The 26,345-nt window shown below is 34.6% G+C and overlaps 3 protein-coding genes across 5 annotated transcripts; 2 read left to right on the top strand and 1 right to left on the bottom strand.

The window, feature by feature from the left end:
• Positions 1-502: 502 nt before the first annotated feature.
• On the top strand, positions 503-6,210 carry LOC113234172 (glycerol-3-phosphate phosphatase). 3 transcript variants are annotated; one of them, XM_026469453.1, is made up of 6 exons: positions 503-615; positions 1,770-1,918; positions 2,009-2,169; positions 2,418-2,555; positions 3,417-3,760; positions 4,023-6,210. In XM_026469453.1, the coding sequence occupies exons 1-6, from the start codon at positions 557-559 to the stop codon at positions 4,192-4,194; spliced, it is 1,023 nt and encodes a 340-aa protein (XP_026325238.1). In that variant the 5' UTR covers positions 503-556; the 3' UTR covers positions 4,195-6,210. The 3 variants fall into 3 exon arrangements, with proteins under 3 accessions (XP_026325238.1, XP_026325237.1, XP_026325239.1); XM_026469452.1 differs by having other exon boundaries at positions 508-615; positions 1,767-1,918; XM_026469454.1 differs by lacking the exon at positions 503-615 and adding an exon at positions 1,496-1,695 and having other exon boundaries at positions 1,767-1,918.
• A 234-nt stretch (positions 6,211-6,444) lies between these two features.
• LOC113234174 (TPPP family protein CG45057-like) lies at positions 6,445-21,382 on the top strand. Its single transcript, XM_026469456.1, has 4 exons — positions 6,445-6,565; positions 19,010-19,175; positions 19,783-20,064; positions 20,554-21,382. The coding sequence occupies exons 2-4, from the start codon at positions 19,023-19,025 to the stop codon at positions 20,743-20,745; spliced, it is 627 nt and encodes a 208-aa protein (XP_026325241.1). The 5' UTR covers positions 6,445-6,565; positions 19,010-19,022; the 3' UTR covers positions 20,746-21,382.
• A 2,063-nt stretch (positions 21,383-23,445) lies between these two features.
• Positions 23,446-26,088, bottom strand: LOC113234173 (type 1 phosphatidylinositol 4,5-bisphosphate 4-phosphatase). Its single transcript, XM_026469455.1, has 4 exons — positions 25,980-26,088; positions 25,603-25,772; positions 25,054-25,263; positions 23,446-23,906 (listed from the first exon to the last, which is right to left on the bottom strand). Exons 1-4 carry the CDS (start codon positions 26,020-26,022, stop codon positions 23,622-23,624), a joined length of 708 nt encoding a protein of 235 aa, XP_026325240.1. The 5' UTR covers positions 26,023-26,088; the 3' UTR covers positions 23,446-23,621.
• Positions 26,089-26,345: the final 257 nt, after the last annotated feature.

The following is a 26,345-nucleotide window of genomic DNA, read 5'->3' as shown; positions in this document are numbered from 1 at the left end:
TTGTGGTGTACAAAAACGTAAAATAAGATGAAAATAATTAAATTTAAATAAAAAAAAATATCTTAGGTACTACATGGGATATATTTTTCGTTATATTTTTTTGAACATTCATAAGCTCTACTATAAGGCATTTCAGGCTTATCCAACTTCAACTTCAACTTTTGTGTCTATGGCTCCATCGTTTTGCGCGACGATTTTGCCAATGTCAGGGTTGAAAGACATGTGTAGCGGTGGTGAGATAGTTTGCCGGTTGTTAAAATACTTCGGCGGTTTTTATTCACAATGACGGTTATATATATATTTTAGTGACATTACAAAAATATAATTTGAGAGCTCATGTTATTCTCTTTCTTTTACAAACATTGTAGGAAGTTTTATTTAGCTGGAAATAAAAAATAAAATCGTTTAGTATTCTTTACCGGACACCCTGTATATATTACTCACATGCTCAGCTGCAAATACTAAATCACAGAGTGCCAGTGTTGTAGCAGCGATTCCAATTGCAGGTCCATTCACAACAGCCACCAATATCTTTGGAAAAGTAATTAACGCGTCAATGTATTTCTTCAGAATTTTGAGGCTGGTCCCTGTAGGCGACTGCGCCGCCGCTACAAGGTCATTTCCACTACTGTAGTAATCCCCGGTTCCAGTTAGTACCATAACGTCGATATCAGGGTTGTCCGCCGCTTCCTGCAGTATCATCGTCATTCTAGTGCACATATCTTTATCTATAGCATTTTTCCTCTTCGGTTTGTTGTATTGTACTATTTTAATATTTCCTTGAACATTTTCCACTATAGTATCCATTCTGATAGTTAATTGTTTTAATTAATACTATGTCCCTTATTTTCTAAACCTGTGTTACTGGTATACAGGTCAAGGTACCTGAGCCTTATTTCCTGAAATAAAGTGTAAAGCCAAACAATGAAATGAGATTTTATCGGTGGCCGGTGGCGGAGCGTGGCCTGTGACGGTTCCTACAACTTACGTTTTTAGTTTTTATCGCAACCGTGTGAACATAATGTTATAAATATTAAAATACTCACTGTCACAAATTAGAAAGATTCACTGTTACTGTACGTATGATGCATACATAGATCATACAATATATTTGAGAGTATGAATATGATGTATGATATAGATGTTTTATGTAATAAGTGTATAAAATTTGAATGTTGTGGCTGATAAGCCACAAACTTGTTATCAGCTGATTGTCAAATAGATTTTTTTTTTTTTGTCACGGCTCATGGACTGATTATTGCGATGACAATCTGTTCTGTAAGTTCGTTCTGAAAATCTCTCTCTCTCCCTATAATGCCCAACAATTGTAAACAGCATTAATTTTACCAATTAGGACAATGCTTTCAACACAGAATAATTTCTTAAATTCTGCATAGTCGTGGATTGTGGATGTGGTTCTTGTTTTGCGTGTATTGTAACCAATTTCACGCAATAAAACGGGAACTGAACCCTTGAATATCATTTCAATGTCAAACTTGACGTTTTTGTGCATGGTATCGTTAGTAATAATTTCTATTCGAAATACTGAAATTACTATTCGAATTCTTTCTAAACAGCATTAACAGTGTACTTAGAAATAATTGGACATACCCCAAAAAGAGGGCTTGTGCTAGCTGTGTAACAATTTCAGTCTCTTTGGTTTTGTAATCGAATTTTTGAAAAATAATAGAAATTGTAATGGTGCAATCATTACTGAAATTGATTAGGACTAACCTTCCCCTTGTTACAAATTTTATTTTTTGCAGCAGTACAAAAGGGTTACAACCACGGAAAAGTGTTAGTTTTAGTACATCTTCAATAATGTTTAAATCTGCAGTTTTTAACCTTGAACATGCGACGGGAGATCAAGTCCAGAAGTTTTTAGATTCTTTCGACACAGTTTTGACTGATTGTGATGGTAAGAAATGGATTGTGTAAAGAGCCTTAGAATTGGTCATTTAAAATTTGATCAACAACAAAGTGCTTAATGTATTTATTTATTTCACAGGTGTTCTGTGGATTGATAACAATGCCATTCCTGGGTCAGCGGACACTATGAATATGCTGCGTGAGAAGGGGAAGAGAATATTTTATGTGACCAACAATTCTACAAAAATACGCAGCGAATTTGCTTCTAAAGCTCAAGAACTGGGTTTTATTGCAAATTCGGTAAATGTTTCTTATTCAAAAACTTCTTGGTTGATATATAACATAAAATAATTATTACATAGGGTACATTTTTTTTATTCGTAGTTCTTATAAATCATGAATAAAAAAGACAGTATTTATGTTAAAAATCATTTTCAAAAAAATTAATAAACATTTTGTATTTTTCTTACCAAAAAACATATAGAGTAAAAATTATTTAACTTGAACATGTATTATATGTAATATAAGAATATTTTAACTTATTTCAGGATGAAATTCTGTCAACAGCATATCTAGTAGCCCATTACCTAAAGGGCATTGGTTTTACAAAGAAAGTTTACCTTATAGGGTCTAATGGCATAGCTGGCGAATTAACAGCAGTGGGAATAAGGCACCTTGGAGTTGGAGTAAGCTCTTAGTTGCTTAATAGATTATTTCATTTAAATTTGTTGAATTTTTTACTATGCAGTTGTAGGATGCCTTATTATATATATTATATATTATTAATATGACAAATATTTATTGTATTTAAGTAATAAACAAAATTAGATATCTGATCACTTACCAATTTTTTAAAAAGCACTAACTTAAACATAGAATGTCTTTAAAAAACTGCCTATGTGGCCGACCGGTTACCACACCGAGGTCCCAGGTTCAATTCCCGGGCCGGGAGAAATATTTGTATGGCCTACATTTATTTATCTCGAGAGTTTGGGTGTAACTTATGGTTATCTATGTGTGTGTCCATGGCACCCGTGACGCAGGATTTCCCTAGTGCGGGGCTATGTTGAGTGTGCATTATTATTATTAAAAAAGGTCAGGGTGAAGTGCCGAGAATATATTTTTTTATAATATTAAGTGATGGGATAAAAAAGTCGTGTGCCTGATGGTACACAACACACCTATCCATAACAGGTGCAGTGCCACTCAGAGCTTTAAATTGCAAAGATCTGAGGGGCACTGCCACTGCGCTCATCATCCTGAGGCATCAGTTGACAAGTCTCATGTGCCTGTCATTTTACCAGCACTCTTACCCTTCAAAACCAGAATACAGTAATGCTGACATTACTGCTTGGCAGAAGAAATAGGTAAGGTGGCAGTACTACCCTGGATGAACTCTTTCACAATTAGCTCTACTGCTACTAAACTAAATGAAATTTGCCAGGAGAGTAATAAGTAAAGGTCATGGTGTCTGTCAACTTCAGTGGGACACAGGCATTATGATATGTATGCATATGATATAAAATAATATTTTTAATAATTTTCAGCCTGATGTTGTTCAACCCGACTTTAAATCATTGAAATCAACAGATCTTGATCCAGAAGTAGGTGCTGTTGTAGTAGGTTTCGATGAACATATTAGTTACCCAAAGTTCATGAAGGCTGCATCATATCTGTCTTCAGATGAGTGCCTCTTTGTGGCCACAAATACGGACGAGAGGTTTCCAAGAGCTGGGTCAATAGTTGTACCTGGTACAGGGACTTTGGTAAGGGCAGTTGAGACATGTTCTGAAAGGAAAGCCTTGGTGCTTGGCAAACCACATGCTTACGTTAGGAAATACCTTGAATCTTGTGGCCTGGATCCAGCTAGGACTTTAATGATTGGTGACAGGTGTGTGTAATTCTCTTACATCATTATATAAAATTAATATTTATTATTATAAATATAATTTGACACCTAAAAATTATTGAATTTGCACTGACTAAATAACATATTATACTACATGAATGTATTAAATGAGTAGAGGAACAAATCTGCAAATCACAATCTTGTGCAATGGGCTGGTGTCCGTAACTCGAAGACAAAGCACCTATTTTGCGTGTGGAGTGTGCCTATTTGTTTGTCTGTAAATCATAATGTTTTATTGTTTTAGATGCAACACAGATATTGAACTAGGCGTACGTTGTGGCTTTCAAACACTTCTAGTGTTATCAGGGGTCACTTCCGAAAGAGAAGTAGAAAATATTCGCAGCGAGAAGAAGCACCCACTGCCCGATGTAGTGTTACCCACATTAGGAGATTTGCTCTCTCTTATCCAGTCATAGTAAAGTGTAGTAGGTAAAAATTACACAATTAATAGGTCAATTTGACAGCAATGCAGTTGTGATAAGTATAACATATAAGTATTTAATTTGATTTAACAGATTGTGATTTATTTTTCTGCTTTTGCACTCAAGAAAAGTATGCCTATGATTGAATTTATGTTTATTAAGTATTTTGTACACCACCTTAATGTGTTGAGATTCAACAGTAAATAAGTAGTGGAATTTCTATTGACAGATTTTTATGTAAATGATATCTTATAGTCTTGTGAATTTTGTAGTATTACTTATTAGTAGTAACCATCATTGTACTGAATACCTATTATTTTACAACATATGAAAATTAATAGAAAATAATTTTCTACTATTATTAATTTAATATAGAACTAATGTTTTAGTCACAGAATTTCCAATTATTATTTGCCAATTGTCAAGTGTCTTATAGAAAGTTTTATAAATTATTCAGTTCACTTCAAAATACTTTTAAATAGTATTCAACTTGATCTTTAATCAGTCACTTCTAAATACATAATTGTATTGCGAGTAATGAAAGAGACTCAATCTTTTAAGGTCTATTAAAAAGACTGTACTTCATTTACAGGACTCAATCCTAAAATTAAGTCTGGAGGTTCAAGTTATTATTAATAAGTCTCACTTAATAGACTCGACGACTTCAGTTGTTTTTAAATAGACTCGCGTCTTATTCGTGCATGCTATTCAAAAATAGCTCAAGCTCTTAGGCTAACGTGCTATGATCTTTTGGAATCTAAAGTTTATAGATAAAAATGAAGTAGTATGTTGTAATCATGTTTGTTTGTAATAAAAACTATTATTTATTCATCTTTTTAGTGTATGTACAGTCAAGAGCACATCAAGCTTGACACTTTGTTCTTTGGACCGTTCTATCATAAGCAGCGTAGAGTTGGACTTAAATGTTAAGTGTCAAGCTTGACGTGCTCTTGACCCTGCTGTATAACATACATTTAATTTGTATTTGGTTGTAGGTATATTTGATTGACTGTAACAAAGGACATGTCGTAGGTCGTAACCCGGGAAAGTTTGTTTACATGTCTTATTGAAAATAGATATACTTGATCAGCGGTTCTAGTCAATTCCAATTCATTTACCTTTATTTAGCCCCAACAAAAACTACCTCAGATTGAAAATATTTCCGCTATATAATGTGAGGAGTCTGCACATTATATAGTGGAAATATTTGCCGACCCTACCTAGCGCGGGATAAGGACAGGAAGAAGATGATGTGTGAGTGGACAAAGGTAGATGTTATGATTATTCTGCTGATTAATGTAATAAAAATATTTTAATGTCTTATATGTAAATTAAAGGTCTGACTATAAGGCTTAGGTTTCTAGGTTAGGTCAATAATGTAAATAATGACTTAGGCTTTTACTTCTGACTCTATTCAAATTAGTCTTCAGGGTGTGTCGTAGGACTCGACTTAATTAGTATTTTAACGCTAGTTAAAAGACTAATCTAGCGTGAGACGTTACAAACTATAATTTTATACTAGGTCTTAAAAGACTGAGTCTGTTTCGTCATTATGTATGACTGTATACTTATGTTATTATTTTATACCTCAAATTATTTTTGGATGCAAATTTGAGAATTTTGTCTTTTTGATACTATCGTAATTTAATATATTTTTTATAATTTTTATCTTGATTGTAATCTACGAAGGTCGCTTGTGTAACTCTTTAATGAATTCCTTATTGCATTCTAACGTTTTACCAGCATTGACAAAAATGGTTGTAATATTGCTTTTAGTACGATGTGCTTAAACTTGCATAAACACGCATCCTTGAAATCGTTAAAAAACGGTCACACCTTAAATATTTAAAGTTTGTAAATTCTTTTGCTATATACAATTTCTGTGTTCTGTTTTTTATTCTTTTCACTATAAATCTCTATGGTACTTTAAAACGTTAATCTATTTAGATATGATTTAGATACTTGGCAATACAGGTATTAAGTCTCTATCTAAGGTAACAAATTTCGAATCGAAATCCTTCAATTGCATTGAGGGCAGCAGTAAAACAACAGATGCCTACATTCATAATTAAGACTATAGTTTGAAACTGGAACGTTGCTGCACCGCTATTCAGGTTGCGAGAAGCTGTCTGGAATAGAAAGCAGGAAGATGGGGTGCGAAGTAACTGATGTTGGAGTCAGGGCGCATGCGCCGTTGTGCGTCGCGCTCAATCTCCCGCGTTTAACAGTAGAGTAATAAGTAGGCGCCCGGCGTATATTCGTTTCTCGCCAGTGTCAGTGCAGCCGCGAGATACGCGCACCGTGTTTGGCGCCCTTTGCCACTTTATGTGATCTCATTCAGAAACTCATATCCTGACAAATTGATGTGAGTTAAAATTTATTTTTATTGCATTTTTATGGTGCTTATTCAAGACACGCTTTACAGTTTTAGGATTGGTTGCCCAGTGTGCTTTGTTAAGGTAGGTTGATGGGTAAAGAAATTGAGAACTATTTCGGAAATGGCAAGAGAGATTTGGCAGATTGGATTTTTTGATTTGCTGTTCCTACTAGATGCATCGAGAGACTATCTCTACCTGCTTATACGATAAAATCCAAGGTAAAAAATTAAACGTCTACGCAGCAAATTGCGATTTCAGTAGCCGAAAACAAAGAATTGTTTGAGGGTGCCAAAAGGTGTTCTTAGCCCGCGGCGCACCCCTCTCTCCTTCCTTGCTGAAATGGAGCGCAGTTACTTTTGGTGATATTCGCTTTTTCTAAATTCTGACCAATGATTTAATGCGGCGCACCTACAGAGATAAAGACACGGTTTTATTAACACGACCAAAATTCGATTAAAATATTGATAAACATGTTAATGAATATATGTGAAGGTTTTTCGTCGTAGTGTTATTAGGAAAATTTTAATGTGATAAATGTTATCTACCTTGGAGTGTTAATCGTGGTGAAGTAGTTAGGTACTTGAATGCATTAATATGACATTGTCACGGTAGTTGCACTAACCTTCGATAGGAAACTATCGCGCCCAAAATAGTACAATATAATCTCTGATAACCGCGTAAACATTTAATCAGTGTGGTATAGAAAGTTGCCAGCGGGGAAATAGAGGGGTGCGTAGACTGGTTGGAAAGCAATTTTATTCTAAATTAACAGTGTTGGATGGCAATATTGTGATTATTTTGACGCTGTAAAGTATTTTGGGGCGAATAGATTCTATTTTGCTTACAGAAATGCATAGTTGTTTTTTTTTTACCGCAGTTTTCAATAGCAGATAATCATTCGCATTTTAGCGTAAATTTTAACAAACCGCGACTTCATTATGTAATTAGATTTGTATTATCAAACTAATATTACATACTACCCATGCAAATACCCAGTAAACAGTATAAACGTACTATTTAGGATTACGTCATAATATATTGGGTGTGAACAACGAGCTATCGAAGCAGAATGGTTTTATCAAACGCTAGGTGAAATGCTCATTTTCACTTTTATTTGACGCGTAATAATGTTATTTTGTTCCAGTTTCTGTTTATTTTCTTATAATCTAGACAAATTCGTGCATTGTATAATATTGAACTTTTAATAAATAAACACTGCCTTTGGAACGTTTATTTTATAATTATTAATACAAAGGTCGAACATTTAGAAAAAAATCATTTGATCAGGCCGGGTTCAAACCGACCTCTCCTAGCATACCCCAGCCAGACCCCAGACGCTATGCCAACTAAGCCACTGAACGAACCAGCGGACCTCACGAATTTTTATATGTGCTTGTTGTCGGATCCTTATATTTGACACAAAACAAACAACAACAAAGAATCATTTAATATTATGGTGGTGAAACATTCTGACATTCAATAAAAAAAACTACGTTTATTTTAGTTTGGTACAGTCAAGAGAACGTAAAGCTTGTCACATGGAGACTGGACCCTTCTCATCCTAAGCGGCTATAAAAATTTTACGTTCGGTAAGGCCGAGATTTATAAGACTAACTTTAATCTCGACTAAGCCAAAATGACGACCTAAGCAAGTTTTCCGTATATACAAAACGAATTTTGCCTGTTTAAGCAAGAACTTACGTTATTTTATGATACCAAGTGACGAGACGAATAAGTCGCGCTCCTGGTGGTAAACGACCACGCCTGTCCATAGCAGTTGCAGTGTCGCCCAGTTTTAAATCGCAAGATCTGAGGGGCACTGCTACTGCGTCCGTCAGTCTGAGACATAAGTTGACGAGTCCCACGTGCCTGCAATTGCACCAACACCCTTACCCTTCAAAACCGGAGCGCAGTAATGCTCACATTACTGTTTGGTGGCAGAAATAGGTACAGTAGCAGTACTTCCCTGGACAAACTCTTTAACAAGAAGCTCTACAGCTACTAATAAACTAAATTATGTAGTAAACTCAAAGTTTAATTGAATGTCTTGCTTAAACGTTGGCTTAAAGTTCGTTTTTTAAATACGAAAAATTTGCTTAGTTCGCCATTACAGTCAATGTTCGTTTATAAATCTCAGCCTATGTACTAAGTATACGGTGTTCATTAAACAAGTTCCTTACTAGAACACCCACTCATAACCCCGCACTAGGGAAACCCTGTATCGCGAGTGTCACGGACACACACATAGGTAGACAACCACAAATTACACCTAAACTCACGAAAGAAATAAAAGTAGGCCATACAAATATTTATTCCGGCCCGAGAATCGAACCCAGGCGTTCGGCCACGCAGGCAGTTAATATCGATATGGATAGAGGAACCTAATCACTAAATGTGATCCTACTTTTGCATATCATGATCTCTACGTTGCGTTGTTTACATACATACATACATACGACATTCCTTAAATATTAAGTACTGAGCTGGGTTTAAGTTTGCACCTATCAACGTGCAGCCATGCAGGTACCTAATCGCACCATATAAAACATTAATAAGCAGGGAAAGTCTGTGCATAGTCCCAGCTGCCTCCGATATAGAAACTCGCAAGGCCGCTAACATTCGTTTACTTTTTCGCACGCTATCGCTTTCCATCCCTCCTTCCATTTATGGAGCAAGCAATTTTCTAAACCGTGCCGTTGCGATTATCTACTCGTGGCATCTTGTAATTTACATGGGGAATAGTTCTATTTACATTAAAAAATTGACAGATGTTTAAGGTCTAGCCTAGGTACCTACAACATTCATTTACTAAATCAATCCTATTCCAATGCTAATAGAAACTACAGAAACAAATATTTCATAGATTATATAAAAATGTTAAGTAGGTTAGGTTGTTAGAACATTACTGAAACGCATATTATGTAAGTAAAAAGTAAGTAAGTAAGAAAATGCCCAAAAGAGATAGAAAAAATGTATATTAAAAAAAATTATGTACTAAATTTAATATAGGTACCTACTTTGGTAGCCTGTAGGACAAATTGAATATCTAAAACTGATGCTCCGGTCGCGTTTGCTTACCTACTAGACTAGAAATCCGATCAGTTTTAATAATCTACAGCCTACGATTCCGTGGTCGTTCTATCAGATTATCATTTCATTTTCTTAATAGTAGATTATTCATTATACGGTCTGTGTTAGCAGGACGTAACTAAATGAACAAGTACTGAACTCATTGGTAGAGTGGGTTAGTTTTTTTATCTAAATTGTTCAGTTGCAGTAGAGCTTCTTGTGAAAGTTCGTCCAGGGACATAATTGAGAGAGAGAGAGTGCGAAAGAAAGAGAGAGAGCCTTACTGCGTTTCAGTTTTGAAGTTTGTTGGATGCTGGTGAAATTACAGGCACATGAAACTTGTCAACTTATGTATCGAGTGACGGGCGTAGTGGCAGTGCCTTTCAGTTCTTTATTTATTCTAAATTTGTGATTTAAAGTTCTGAGTAGCACTACAACTGTTATGGACAGGCGTGTCGCGCACCACACACCAGGCGCACTACTCGTCCGTCCCGTCACTTGGTGTTATAAAAAAAAGTTGGTAATTTCTAAATATGAGAAGGGAAGTAGGTACGTAGGTACTTTTACCCTTCTCAAACACTACCATTTCGGCTTCAATTTAAAAGTAAAGGTATAGTTTAAGAAAATGACTTGTTAATTGTTGTAACTTACGCATTTTTATGACATTGGCAATTCGGTGGAAATAGAAAACGACATGACGAGGCACCTACGGTAGAGACGTTATGTTATAACGACATTTGTTTCGAATGCTTACCTATTATTTTTTCCATTGCAAAAGGCAAAGGCGCTAATGCGCCATACAGCCAAGACTGAGAGAAATCTCTGTCTTGTTTTCCATTACAAGAATTAAATGTCTTCGATAGTGCTTCTTACGAAATAATATAAAATTGGATAACATTCTTGATTTTTCAGGAGATATGGTAAAGAAAGCGGGATGTTTTCAGGGGTTTTGTATAGTTCAAGAAGGTTATTGATGAGGATTATTCTATCAATAGAAAAGTGTGGGCAATCGTAAAAATATATGATTCTATTTATAATTGTCATGAATTGCTTAAATGATTTATAGTAAATTGTTACTAAGGTTGAAATAATAATTATAAGTTTAAATTTGTATTGAATTGATATTCAATTATTTTTGTGAAATTACTCCACTAGTTTGTTATAATACAAAACTTTTTAGCCGTAGCGTCGGATTGAAGGAATTTTTTCTGAGTGTTCTATCTTTGTAATAATAATTATAAGTTTTTTATAAAATAAAGAAACCGACCTCAAAAGTCTGTGGAATTACATCTATTTGCCAGGTTTTCATCAAATCGGTTAACTGAAAGTTGGTGAAATCCAATGAACCGGATTCATCCCCTAATTTGCCATCCTTATAGGTGGAATATTTTCTTCAAATTTAATCAAAAAAAATAGAGTCATTGAAATCGGTTCACAAAATTAAATGTCGGAGTAATTGCATAACATACCTACACACAATAAAACAGTCGAATTGAAGTGAAGTCGGTTAAAAATAGCTGAAAGTAGTTGCGCTGCTGATCAAATATTATTCACATAAACATTGGATTGAAATACAGGTCACGTTCATACGTTGCGAGACTTCTATTGTGTCGTTTTTGATTTGACCTACCTCGATAGAATGCATCACACGTACCTATTACGTTCTTCGTGTGTTTATAATAGGATACTATATTATTTCAAAATAAAAACGTGTCAAAGTTTACAATAGATAACAAAATATTGCGGCACTGACCTTGAGTCGGAAATACCAAACCGGAGAAACATTATTAAAACCGGCTTCACGTTATATACCTACACATTTAGTTAAACACATAATTGTGTATGCATAATGCTAACTATTTTCCTGTAAATTATGTATGTAGAATGACAGACTTTTCCATTTGTAGCGCGCATAACTTTCTGTTAATTTATTCTGTCTTCAAACTTGACTCTGCCAAATGTAGTTTTGAAAACCAGAGAGAGGGTGTTTACCTAACATTACCTTGTAGAATCCTTGTTATGATAGTTCATAACGAAACTACTACTGACTAGGTATGTTTAGGAAAAGGTCATATTGTGTAAGCACTGCAAAGTTGCAATGACCGTGAGATTCTTTGTTCGTGTTTGTTTACAAAACGACAAGATAATAGCATTGGAGATTATACTAAATGTCAGAATTTAAAAAAATGTCATTTCTTATTGCAGCTTTTGCTACGCAGTTTATTAACTCATAGCACCCAGAATAAATAAAGAGGAAAATTACGTAAGTAACTTAATAGCGAAACACAACATCAGAGGATCAAACATTTTAGCGACTGAGTCACGGCTACAGGGTATAATATAAATGCGAATGGTGACGCAGAGTGACGTCACCTCGCCGAGTAGGTCACGCGCTATCCCATTCTATAAAAAAAACTGCTCCATCGCTCCCCACAAACATGATTAACTGCCCTAGTTCGCTCTATATCCTGAATGTTCAATTAACATATTTATATAATGATCATTTAAATCGTGAAACGTATTGCAATTGTTTTAAGATATTACGTGCTTCCCATCAGTACAATAGCACAATATTTTACGGATTTTCACTTATCTACTGACCGGCAACCACCAGAACCATATATTTAATGAACAATAAAATTGATTTTTCCGCCATTTTAAATTATTAAATAGGTTCATTATTTTTATATTATTTGTTATATATATTTTATATTATTAAACTTATGAATTGCGTAGCAAAAGCTGCAGTATAGTACCTAATGACATTTTTTTTTTTAATTCTGACATTTAGATTTAGTATAATCAATAAAACAAATAATTTGTTGTCTACTAAAAAAAAAAATCTGTTATTGTAACAAATTAAGTATAGTAAATTCAAATTGAACGATTGCAATTGAGGAGGGTGACAAGCGTTATTAAATTTCATTTATGTAGATACATTTAATAAAGTGTTTAGATCAAATTGAAGAGGTCAATTAACACCCATACTGGAGGCCTGGAGTTCAATCAGAATAACTAGTTTTAAGAATTTTAAATTTTACGCATTTAAGTAAAATAGAGTGGTTAAAGAATTTCAAATATTTTCAAACGTTTAGTTTTGAAAAAGACGTATCTTTAGAATCGTATTTTTCTGCTAGTACCTAGTACCTACATGTTTCCTTTATAGGAACCGAAGTTGATTGAATAAACAAATAGTCGTGTGAGTGTTGTATAAATGACTATACGTAAGTAGTTCATCTACAAATGTACTTCACATGTTCATAAGGCTTCTGCAATTAATAATTCGTTGTGGAAACCAGGGTTGAATTGAAATGGCAACGTTCGAGATTGCATGAAAAAGGGCTATATCGCTAAGTCCGCAAGTAAGTAGGTCGGAAAGTGCCAGTCATCGACCCAACAGTAACACAAATTAAAAAACATCCAATATCAATACAGAGTTCGGGAATTTAATAATCATTTATTTAAAGTTAGGAATCTCGGATGCCTATTTCTATGGTTTATATAATACGGTAAAATAATACTTTGGTGGATTAGGTACAGGTACTTTAGTCACTGGATCGCGTGTCTGAAATAAGAATTCTACTTTACACCATATACGATAAGACGATCCAAGGTGTAAGCTCAGCATTAAGTTAACAGTAAATGCAGACAAATAATTTAATAAATAAAATAATTAAGACTTGCTAGGCTTAAATTAGTAATAGCTTTTTTCTTATGGTACGAATCTCCGCTAGGTAAGTGACCCTATTATTAGTGAGTCCTATTATTTCCCATTCAAAGCGACACTTCCACGTTTCTTATTTAAGTCTATGAAGTGTAGGAAGCTAGCGTAACCCCAGACTGCGGGCAACACATTTGCGATTTTTAGGATATTTCATAAATATAAATGAAAATCGGGCTGTAGATGATGATGAGAGGCGGCGGTAAATGCTTTCCACCCGCAGGGCCATCTGACTGTTGCTGATGATTTAAATATAACAAAAAAGGCTATTTTTTTATTTCATCGTAAATTATAAACATATTAGGTATAATTTTTTTCGGAATAGTACCAAATCCTAAGAACTGCCACGAAGACTTAGGTCTTCGTCCTTGGTGACTACAATCGAGTAAGTAGGATGTACGCACTGCGACTTGTATTGAAAACATCAACAAAGAAAACACTCCTTTGATTTTATTGATTTGGCCAAAACCTGAATGCGATTATAAACTAGGTCCCAGACATTGCAATTAGCGTAGGAATACAAAGATACAAAGCCGTATTTAAACTATTTACTAAATGCAAATCACGCAATTAATATGCGCAAATAAGCAGTCCCGTGAATAATAACAGATCTCCTTTTAAATTGTTACTAAGTGTGTGTAGTGTCTAGCAGGGCCACTGGAGTCAGCGTCTATTTAATTAAGAGTGCTATAGGTTCAGGTTCACTTAATTTGCCATGAATCATCGGCACCTGGGTAGCAAATCAACCAATATTGCTTTCAACCTTCATCCGTAGGTCACATCATTTAATCTATGATTATGTTTCTATTTAGTTATTTACCAGGCGAAGTGGTACTGGCACCCACAGTAAATCTAAATCAGCGGAGGTGTAGGTACCTAATAACATATTGTTATTGCTAGCCCCCGCAAGCCGCTCTTGATAAATGAAGCTTCACATTGTCTTCAGGATTATGCTATACAAGGTTGAAAGAGTTGTCCAAATCAAGATTTTATTTCATTTCCTGGTTAAAGAACCTGTACCTACTGAATATTTGATACAATGACGTAAAGTACGTAGTAGGTAGGTATGCATGTTAAAAATATTTCTTGGTTTATTTTGTTTTAAAATATGTTCTATGTGAATTAAATTCGTTATTTACAGAATAGTACATGATCGTATTAATAGTGTAAAAACAAATCTGAAAATAAAGAAATATACTATCCACAATCAGAGATTGTTAAAAAGTCTATGTGAGCTTATTCAGATTTTGGTATTCTTTTTAATAAATCAAATGCATGTGATTGGGTTGGTATTGATTCGATGGTACTTATATTGTTGCAATTCCCGGACCGTTTTCAGTATTGAAACTTTCAGCGTTAGATCACATTCTCAAAGCGGCGTAACGGCAGGGTGCACTCCCTGCTTAACTTTTATTAGATTCTATAGCTGCGATAAACAATAGGCAGTTTATCTGCGCATCCGTCAACCTTGAGATTTGATAGATTTATTAAGCACTTTAGTTGTACTAGTTCGACTACCTACTAGCATTTTGATAAGGCGACGTAATACCTGGTTGTCTTTGTCAAGTCCATAGATAGAAGGTCCACTGAAAGAGCAGCATTTTAAAATCATTACCAAATCATAAAATTAGATTTTGTGAGTAACTTTCGTAGAAGTAACAAATGAATGCGTGCTGGCACGAATTGACTTGAAACATAACTATATATCAAATCCGCGTATGTATAGTATTGGTAAAAGGCGCGATCTGCACTAAACCAAATTTCACAGGAAAGGGATTTAACGTTATTATTATGTTATTTCAGTGGCTACAACTTTCATTTTTTCAGATTATAAGCATTAATTTATGTTGTCTACGAACTGATAACAATAGATTGGCGTAAATCATACTAATTTGGTTGCCACGACATTTACGCGGATTTGAATTGAACACTAAATTACCGAAATGGAAACTCATAATTAAATGCTCGTAATTGCACTATCCTAATATCCCGGCGATATCCAGTTTTCTGTAGCTCTAAATACATTTCTGTAGTCTTTAAGTTTCTTGTCCATCATTTACTGATTGCACTATGGATCTCAATCTCAGCTGATATTTACACTAACTTTGAATAGTTAGCCGGCAAGGTCGGTGATGTAATTGCCGCTTTTAGCGAACAAACGCGATTCGCAGTGCCGCTGCTACGATATCACTACTATAGCGGTAACACCGCTCATGTTTGGCTATTTTTGTATGACATCATTTTTGATTATCTACGTATTCGTGTCTATTAAAATATGACTGTACGTAAAGCATGAAGTGTTTATATAATTCGCTTTATCAAAACAAAATGTTTATTTATTCATGGCAACAAGTACAGATAAATAGCATACCTACGAGTACCTTAGAAACGTGGATCTTACGGCCATTCACTAATTACAAATAAACAACCAATACTGCCCTCGTAACGAAAAAGGCACAAATTTGTGTTGTGCCACACAGTTGTGCCTTTTTTCATTCTTAGGGCAGAATATTATTGTAAAAAAATAATATCATCACAGTAAGTGTAGCTTTGTTACTATAAGGTGTATAATAGAATAGCGTCTTAGCAGCTAGGGGAGCAGTTTTAACATACATGACGGTCTTTGCCTGCAGTCTTCAAAAATAGCACCTACGTATCTAAAAGTAGCAATAGCGATGTTCTATCATAAAATCAATTTTGAAAGTTTATTCGAGAAGTGGTTAAACCACTTTCAATTTTAACAGAGTATTTTGTCACTAAACTCTGTGTAGATATGGGTGATGTCTTTGAACAGTAGTATATAGCAGCAATAAGAGAAGCAATAACCTTCCTTCTAGAAGTTTTTTAATAGAGGTAAACCAGTCGCATAACCCTGTGAAACGTAACACTTATGAAGGCAAAAATGAAAGGAAATGAAGTTTTAATGAATTTTTAGTGGAATAATAAAAACTTTTAAAGGTTTCTAAATTTAAGATTTTGCCATTATTAATTTGTTTTCGTCTTTGTTAATTTTGTGGCCGCTTTAAAGTCAATAATGGCGAAAATCCAGCTCAAACAAGTTGAAAAATTAACAATGTTAGACATGTAATGATCATATGTATCTGTAACCTGACTCCGTGGTCGAACGATTCGATTCCCAGGTCGGGAGAAATATTTGTATGGTCTACATTTATTTCTCTCGTGGGTTTGGCTGTTAGTTTGTTTGTTGTTTAGTTTGTAGTTGTCTATGGCATCTTATTCATTCCTCACACACCACCTTATTTTAATGAGCGATTTGAATTCGCCCATCAATCCAACCCCTGACTTCTGCGCTCTTCTTCAACTCTCCAAATTAAGATGCCAATGCATACCTCCCAGTATTACGACAAGTCCTTTACTGTTCAGGCTATTCGTTTGTGGAACGCTTTACCTTTGTTTATTCAACAAGCGAAATCATTGAATATATTAAAAAATATGGTAAAAATACACTATCTTAATTTAGTGTGACATGGACTGCTTAGGTATTTTTATGTTTTGAAATTACGTTTTAGAAATTTTATATTTATAGGTATAATAATATATAGTAGTTTACGATATTCATATATATGTATTGGTTTTATTACTTATTTATAAATATATGTTTATTTGCATTTATTTATCAATTCTTATCTATTGATTAGTAATTCCTCATACACCGCCGTCTTTTTCCCGTGAATTATATAATTACTTCCATCCAAAGGTTGTTTGGCAGAAATCGCTTAAAGCGATAAGACCGCCCATTGTACCACCGCTTATGTTTAATTTAATTGTATTGTATTTGTTTCCTTTTTTGGTGTACAATAAAGAATTTTTGTATTGTATTGTATTGTATTGTATTGTATGGTTTTGGATGTATTTGGGGCTGCTTATTACGAATGTGAAACTCATTTCAAAATCCAAGATGGCGGGCACAAATTTTTTAAATAATGGCAAGTTGGGTATCTTTTCCAAGGTATTTAGGGGTGCTCATTACGAATATAGCATTAATTTCTAAACCCAAGATGGCGGAAACGACTTTTCAAATAAATTCAATATGGGTATCATTTTCCAGGTATTTGGGGGTGCTCATTACAAATATGGCACTAATTTCTAAATCCAAGATGGCGGGCACGATTTTTTAAATAATGGCAATATGGGTATCATTTTCGAGGTATTTGGGTGTGCTACTTACGAATATGGCGTAAAAAGTGTGTGTCCATGGCGACCGCGATACAGGGTTTCCCTAGTGCGGGGCTATGAATGTGTGCGTTAAAAAAATTCAGAGAATAATGAATACTTTCGCTGAACGACGGTGACTAATCAACTCATCTTCATCGCTACTTTAATGTAAATACAATAACGCCAAACCGCATATTGCCGAGTAAATCATCTTCACCTTACAAGAGTTACATCTTTTACCACCCTCTATACTCTCACCTAATATTGCCCCGTACCGATTAGGTACCATTTTTCCCGCAAAATATTTAGATTTATCTAGAAAGAAAACTTGTAGTTCCCATAAGACGGTGAAAATTACGTGAAATGTTCCATTTTTCCACTATTCGTGGCAATTCTGCTTAGTAAGCGCTCGGTCACGGAGGCAGTTAAATCAAATAAACATAATTATAATTAAATATAAAAAAATATATATTTAATTATTTGTAAAACGTTCTTTCTGTTTGACTTCTCTCATAAACGACCCTTAATTATTATTATTTTTTTACTGACACAACTACAAAAAGGCTGCTGGGCTGGAGGTATGAATAAAATTGTGCCCAAATGGCGTGATATTTTGTCTGGTACGTTAGGCGTGCACAGCAGCTGTTTCATCCTTCTTCTGTTTTAAATTTTCATGTATACTGTAACTAGGTAGTAGTAGCGAGGCGTAAAAATTGTCTTTAGTAAAGCCGGACAAAACAAAAAACACTTGCCTTAACAAGTGGCGCCTTGGCGACAATTAAACAGAATACTTATTAGCACACAAGATACAAGTACACTTTATTTCACTGGTTAATTACATTGCACAAGTAAAATTGAGCACAAAATGTAGTAAAGTACTTTTAAATATTTATAATATTTGATGATACCTGCCCCCGTACCATGGCTACGCATGATAGTCGCGACGCGGGCGATAAAATGAATGAAATAACCGCGCGCTATTGGCTGTCCCAATCAGATCTAATTTAGATAGCCAATAGCACACGCTTATTGCAATTTTATCGCGCGCGTCGCAACTATCATGCGTAGCCATACTACGGGGGCTGGAAAATTTTAGGCAAGCCGGTGAGAGTGGAGTTATACGACGCCTCGCCACTGCTAGGTAGATGAGTCAATTTTAGCTATAAACATGCTTATTTAATTTGGTGCCAGTACCTTGGATCCGAGATAGAATAACATCTTAATAATACCTGCAAAATGAATTGTATAACAATCACCGTCATGCATACGATACAAGGGGAGTGATAATAAGTGAGATATTTTAATTATGCCATCTAAACTTAACTTAGATTTGCGGAAAAATGTTCTGCTACTGTTATTAGAGACACGGATAAATTATAAACTGTATTACAAATCATTTCTGAAAAGCGACTAGCGACGACTAGCGAGAATTGAATAATTAAAAAATACATTTCAAATGTTTCAGTAAGTAAGTGAAGATGGCAGAAGAGACCGCTAAGGCCCAGGAAACCGTAGAGAACTTGACGCAGGAGGTGAAGGACGTTAAGCTGGAAAATGGAGCCGCGCCCGGTGCCGCCGGCGCAGCCAACGGAACGTCGCCCAAGAGCAACGACAATGCATTACCGTTTAAGGTAAGTACTGTCGTAATTTGTAACAAGAAGAAAAATGCTAAAGAACGTCATCAAGATCTCCGATTGTGATAATATACTACGAGTAAATACTTAGCCGTAATTTTTTTATTTTATTGTTTTAAGAAAAAAGTATACATAAATATTGTAAAGTACCGTTAAACCCTACTTGGGTTTGTCTCGATGCCTCTACTAAAGGCAAAGGCATCACTGGCATTTTAGCAGCTCAGAACCTTGTGAAAGAGTTCGTCCAGGGAAGTACTGCCACCTTACCTATTTGTGCCGCCAAGCAGTACTGTTAGCATTACTGCTCTCCGGTTTAGAAGGGTAAGGGTGCTGGTGAAAGTACAGGCACATGGGACTTGTCAACTTGTGTCTGAAGAGAGAGATAATATATATATATATATTATTATATATAAGATCTCAGCTGCATGAAGTAGGTTTTAATTGCGTGCAGATAATGCGTGACGTCGTTATCAATTTTAGGCAGTCGAGGTCTCGGATAACGACTTCTCGCATTCAGTCAATCTATTAGCAGCCTTATAATATACAGAAGACCTATCAAAACATTTCTGCCCCTCGAAGATGTAATGATGTAACATTTTTTCAGGACGCATTTAAAGCCTTCTCCAAATTCGGGGACCCGAAATCAGACGGCAAACTCATCACTCTATCGCAGAGCGACAAATGGATGAAACAGGCTAAAGTAATCGACGGTAAAAAGATCACCACCACAGACACTGGCATTTATTTTAAGAAACTCAAGTCCTTGAAAGTAGGCGTCGACGATTACCAGAAATTCCTCGACGAACTTGCGAAGAACAAAAAAGTGGAGCTCGATGAGATAAAGAGGAAATTAACAACGTGTGGGCAGCCAGGGGTGTCCAGCCATGTAAGTCCTATAGGAGTTTCAATTTCTCTAAATTTTGTTGCGTAATAATAGGAGACATTCCCCCTTCATTTTTTTGGCGGTCAATTGTAGGTATCTTTGAAATATATCCAAGTCTTTCTATGTGCGCTTATATTATATTTACATTTAAAATACGGCACACATTACCAGAAGACACATATTTCATTGGATAACGGTACTTTTTAACCGACTTCAAAAAAAGGAGGAGGTTCTCAATTCAACCTGTGAACCGATTTTGACGATTCTTTTTTTATTGGAAAGAGGGTACTTCAAAATTGGTCCCATTTAAATTTGAAGAAAATATTCCACCTCTGAGGGCGGCAAACTAGGGGTTAACCCGGTTTCACTTTCGGTTTCGTTGGTTACCAATTTCAAAGAAACTTGGCAAATAGATGTAATTGAATAAAATGATGTAATTTCACGATCTTTTGAGGTCTTTTTTTATATAAAGTTATTTATTCTCTGTTACAGGTGACGAAATCACAAGCTGCCGCAGCGGCAGTAGACAGATTGACGGATACCAGCAAATACACTGGATCACACAAACAACGGTTCGACGAGACAGGGAAAGGCAAAGGCATCGCTGGCAGGAAGGACGTCGTCGATGCTTCGGGCTACGTGTCTGGCTACCAACATAAGGACTCCTACGACAAGTCACATTAACTGCACATAGGTGTTAAACTAACATGAACACCTACAAAACGAAAAGGAGATTGTAAACTTTGAGCCCCAATTTGCGCATGGCGTTGACAATAACAGAAACTTTTTATCACAAATGAAGCACTCAACGTTTCTGTATGTTAACGACGTAATAACTGCTAATGTAAGCGTAATTTAAGTGACTTTAGAAGGGTATAAGTAACAGAAATGATCTTTCGTGATACAGATAAGACCCTGAAATGACGATTTCTTAATCGACCATCTTTATCACTTGTAAGTTGTAATAGAACATTCGTAATTTTTGTATATTTCTCTAAGTACATGGTACTAGTTTTGATTAGTTTCTTTCGCGTTTAACAATGGAGCTTTGTGTGTCGTGCGATAAAGACATTCCTTCTCGTAGTTTTGAGTATATATCGATGTGTACTATTAGATGATAATAAATAAGGTCCATTCCGATATTTTTGCAATACAAAATTTATATGATATCTATATAGGTGTCTAATGTTTAATACATAGTCGGTCAGTACATTTGGAACCATTGTATCCGTAAGTCCACAATTATAATGGCACTTATATGCCTAAATGTGAGAGTATTTAAATTTATAGACAGTGAGTGAATCGTTCTTATTAAAAAATATGGAATTAATGGAGTACAAGATCATTATACCCCAAAACCAAGGGTAAAGTAATAACTTCCTACCCCGTTAAACAAAGGACGTTATTCATAAATTTGCGTTAAAAATGCAATTTGTAAAAATTAATTTATATCCCATTAGGGATTTCATTATAACTTAGTATTTTATTGACGTCATTAACAAAAAAGTGCTGTACGTCTTTTTATTTAACAGTCAAAAAGTGAAATGCACCTATTCATTATTTGTGTTTGAAAATAAAGAGGACTTTGAAGCGGCTCTTGACAATCGATGACCGCGGCAGCCATATAATTTTAAGACCACAACTATTTTAAGAAATCTATGCACTTGCTCTAATTTATAAGCGTAAACGTACCTAATTTTTGACATTAAATAAGATGACCTCAGATAATTTTATCATTATATAATAAACAAACTTAATTGAATACGCATTTTCTTTTAAATTAATGGTGCAATAAAAACTAGAAAACTTTTTGTGGTTACAGTTTATTTGCCTTATAGCTATAAATACACGTGTAAAGCCCTAACATGTTACGAAAATTATTAATAAATGATACATGATAATTACCTAAATTACCATTAATTTTATACATAAAAATCCTAAATTAATACATTTATCGGAGAATGTAACAGACTGACAAGATAACACTGCAAGCATTTAAAAAACAAATTATTGACTGCGATCTTTCACTGTCGTTATTTTATCACATCCCATCAAAATAACCATTAGGTACCACTGAGATTTCCATTTTGTAGAAAACCACTAAATATAACATAAACATAATAAAAAGAGAACATCTTTACAGTACATGGTAATTTCGGGATCAGATTCTTTATGACTCGTAAATTACAGATACAGAGGCGTGTCCAGCTGTGGGATGTATGATTAGTTTGTGGTGATGATGAAGTTACAGGCATAATTTAAAAAAAATTAGTAACATTTGTATCAACTTAAATGTTGAAATGGTTTCTAAAATATGCTCACTCAAAGCATTTTCCTACCAATTATGTAATAATTAGAGACGCATCTTATGTTTCACAATATATAAAAAATTATACAGGAATGCAGTAACAGATGCAAGCAGCGCAAAACAATATTTTGGGTAGTATTCTTTTAGTCAAATTATGTGACACTCAATTTTAGTCTTATTAGTTTATTACTATATGGCTCAACTCATATTGGCGCAGAGTCGAAGCGTCGCGTCGCGTCTTGTTTTTCAACTACAACGCCTGGCGACGCGCATCGACGCGCGACAACGCTCGCATTAGTGCGCCCGGATCACAGTGTGGTCGGCGTCTGACGCCTCACTGCGCTCAAGTAACGCGCGTCGACTCTCGACTCCATATTTGCATAACATAAATTTGTACCTTAATTATGGGAAAATAGAGATGAATATGCTATAGGCGAAAAACATGACGCGTCGCGACGCTTCGACTCTGCGCCACTGTGAATTGAGCCTTAGAGAACAAGGTGGGCTCATTTTCGTTTGAAGTATATATAAAGCAATAATATGTCACAAAACTCAATACTAATAAATATGTCTAAGAAATTGTGTCACGCCACATGTTAAATATTTTCTGCATATATAAATGTCCATTTGTATATTTTATGCAGAAAATATTCACTGGTGTTTTTTGAATGGCTTATTTGCGTGTTATTGTGTGGATTAGATATACACAGATTTACACTTTATAATATTGAAATAATTCGAAAACAACATTATTTGCTGTTCATAAAAAAAAAATGAAACCAATATATAAAACATAATCACCGTCTTTTAAGGTGTAATTTTTTTTAAATAATAATCTCACGAAAAGCTTTTATTAATATTTATATTATAATTTATACATAGCACAACAATCAAAAGAACATTTCCAAATAATTTATTTAATCAGAAATTATGAAGAATGATCTATAAAAGAAATCAATGCAATTCTATGAAAAAGTAAATCAAAATCTTTAATATTTCAACTACCATTAATTCTTATAAAATGTATAGAAATTTTATTCTCACCCCTCCCTATTTTTGTTTTGGCGTACATACAATGGCACCACCTTAACATGAGTAACAACCAACTTGTCTTCTGTAGTGTTGGTGCTTAAATATTGTTTTCATATTTTGTGTAATAAAAACTATTTCATAACATAATAATGCTATATGGAATCAATAACTTCAATATTTCCTAGTCATATCACAAGATCTAGAGCTACAGAGTTTAGTATTACATAGGGCCGTCAATTACACTTACTTTCATAGCAAAGTAGTAGACAGCTCGGCCAGCGAGGATGAATGCTAGCAGGAACGCGCCAACATATGCAACATATATGCCTCCACCGTGTGTTTTAGCTGCTGACAGAGTACCGAGAGTGACTCCCAATGCAATAGCGAAGAATATCAGCGCCATTATAGCGAATACGGTTCCCTTAACGCGTGCCATTCGCGGCCCTACCGAGGACACTTTCCGACAATGAGGGCATCGCACTGGCGCGTTTTTCAACAGCTGGTACTGAAACAAAAATATGCTTATCAAAAAATGTTATTAATCAAAGTACAATGACTTTGAACTTTTTTTGAACATTGATTGATAACATTTTTTTATTAAATTTCTAATTAAGCTAAATTTGTATTTTATTTATTATACTTATATATAATTTTTTTATTTACAGTAAAAGTCTGTTAAAAATTAATTGAGACATTTTTAGATGCAAATTCGCCATGTAAATCAAGAAGGCCTCATAAAAGAATCTAATATCTGAAAAATACAAAAGGAGCAATAAATTCAACCTTAAATACTTTCACTACAAAAATGCCTGACCTCTGGCGTAGAAATCAACAAACTTATCTGTATTGTGCATATCACTAGTCTTGGTCTACAGTCTTAATTAATAGGTCTACAGCTTTGCAATTAACCATAGTAACTATACTTTGTTTCAATCCATTTGAAACAAAAAGTAAACAAACAAGTCACTGACCCCGACCATAGTGATGGCCAATTTTATTGCCAACTAGAAATCAATTAAGTATTTAAATTAATTTATTTGTTTAATTGAGTCATACTAGCGGTATTCCTTACATAACCTATAATAGCATATTTACATCCTTACACTTAGATACTAGTTTGATTGCGATTGAAATTATCAATTTACTAATCAATTACAAAAACTTTAATTGAATGAACTGAACATTTTTTCCATAAATCACTATACAACCCTAGACTATTCATACATCTATAATTAAAACATAATCTCAGTTTATGACTACCACTTTTGAAATATGATTTTATGATGTTATTCAAATGAATGTTGGTGTAAAAAGTGATGAGATATCAAATCAAAATCTTTGAAATATATGTGAGTGTTACTTATTCAATTTATTGAGTGATTGCTTTAGAATTTTACTAAACCATTTTCTTTACATTTCATATATAATGGATTGGAACAGGCAGTCTATAATATTCTATTCCATGCTATACATAAGTTGGTTATCATACAATAGAAGTGTAAAAAGTAAATATTGACAACTTTCATTTAACCCTGTACATATAGTACACTATTTGGCATCAATGTTTGTGAAGAAATTAGGTTTAATAATCAGTAAAAGCTGCACACTTTTTAAGTATACATCCTTTTTTAAATGTTAAATTAAAATCTTACCAAAAATGTGTCTTGGCAATGGGCACAGATTACTCTGCACATGCCAGGTAAAGTGGGAACAGGGGGAGTAACCGGAGAAGGTGCCAGGTTAATGATCCTTTTGCAATCTGCCCTCGGACATGCTATACGCTGAGATGAAGATTTGCAGATTAGCAAGCAGTTGCACGGACAGCGTACGTACTTCTTACCCGGTGGAGCATTTCTTATTGGCTGTAAAGAACATATTTATGCTTTACATCTATGTAATTTAATAATTAAATCTAATAACATTTATGTACAACATCATGGAACATTAAAATAGTAATACTTAATATGTTATTAAATATTATTTAAGTAACTTATTTAGATTCAAAGGGAATTGTGCCTATAGAAGATGAATCACTTTTCATGTCATCTATTTATTTCCAGATTAAAATAATATACCTATACTGCTTCCTATTGTAATTGTCAAACAGCACAAGCAACTAAACTTTGTGAAAATGGATTATCACAGTGCATGGCCTGATGTATTTGTTAATAAGGTACCTAAGTGTTTAAAAGGCTTCTTACCGTGGCCTCATTACAATCAGAACATTTGACGACGTGCTGCTCACGCTTTCCAGATATGTCTATCATGGCTTGGCACACGCGACATGTTACCATGGGCAACCCCGCCTGCTGGTACGGCGGCGGCAGCTCATCGGGACCGATAGGAGATATTGTGCTGACATTTACCTCCTCTGTCAAACATACAAGTAAATTCGTGATCAAGCTTAAGTAATAACACGCAACAAAATGAAGAAAATCGTTGCGTAATATAAATTTTTTTGTTGCATCGGCAACTGCATCCATTGTTATGTATTATTATTTAGCAACAAATTAATAGCAAATTGGCTTTTCGTTGAATCATCAGCTGTCAAAACATCGATATCGTCGTTTATGCTTACCGTCCCTCAAAAGGGGTTGATTTTCACTTTGTCCATCCCCCATGGTGTACAACAATTAGGTTTACACCGAAGTGTTCAGGTATCTCCAATAAACACAAATATTTATAGGAAAATATTTAGAATCAACACCAAAGAAAGAACTTATTTTTAACGGTAATACCATGTAATATACATTAACATCTACTAATTTTTATCTGACTTGTTTGTTAAATAAATTTTAAATAAATAAAAAGTATGGCTAGCACAACAGCTTAAAGTGCGAGATACTGGCTGCCCTCGTAAAAGTCGCGACATGTTCTGCGAGCCCTATTTTTCTAATAATAATGATAAAAAACTGAATATACAGTAGTTAAGAAAGTGGACAAC

This window comes from Hyposmocoma kahamanoa, unplaced genomic scaffold (genome assembly GCF_003589595.1).
Source record: "Hyposmocoma kahamanoa isolate Upper Pololo Valley unplaced genomic scaffold, ASM358959v1 81, whole genome shotgun sequence".
Classification (NCBI taxonomy): domain Eukaryota; kingdom Metazoa; phylum Arthropoda; class Insecta; order Lepidoptera; family Cosmopterigidae; genus Hyposmocoma; species Hyposmocoma kahamanoa.
Note: the sequence above shows the minus strand (reverse complement) of the source record. Positions and strands in the feature narration are given on the sequence as shown.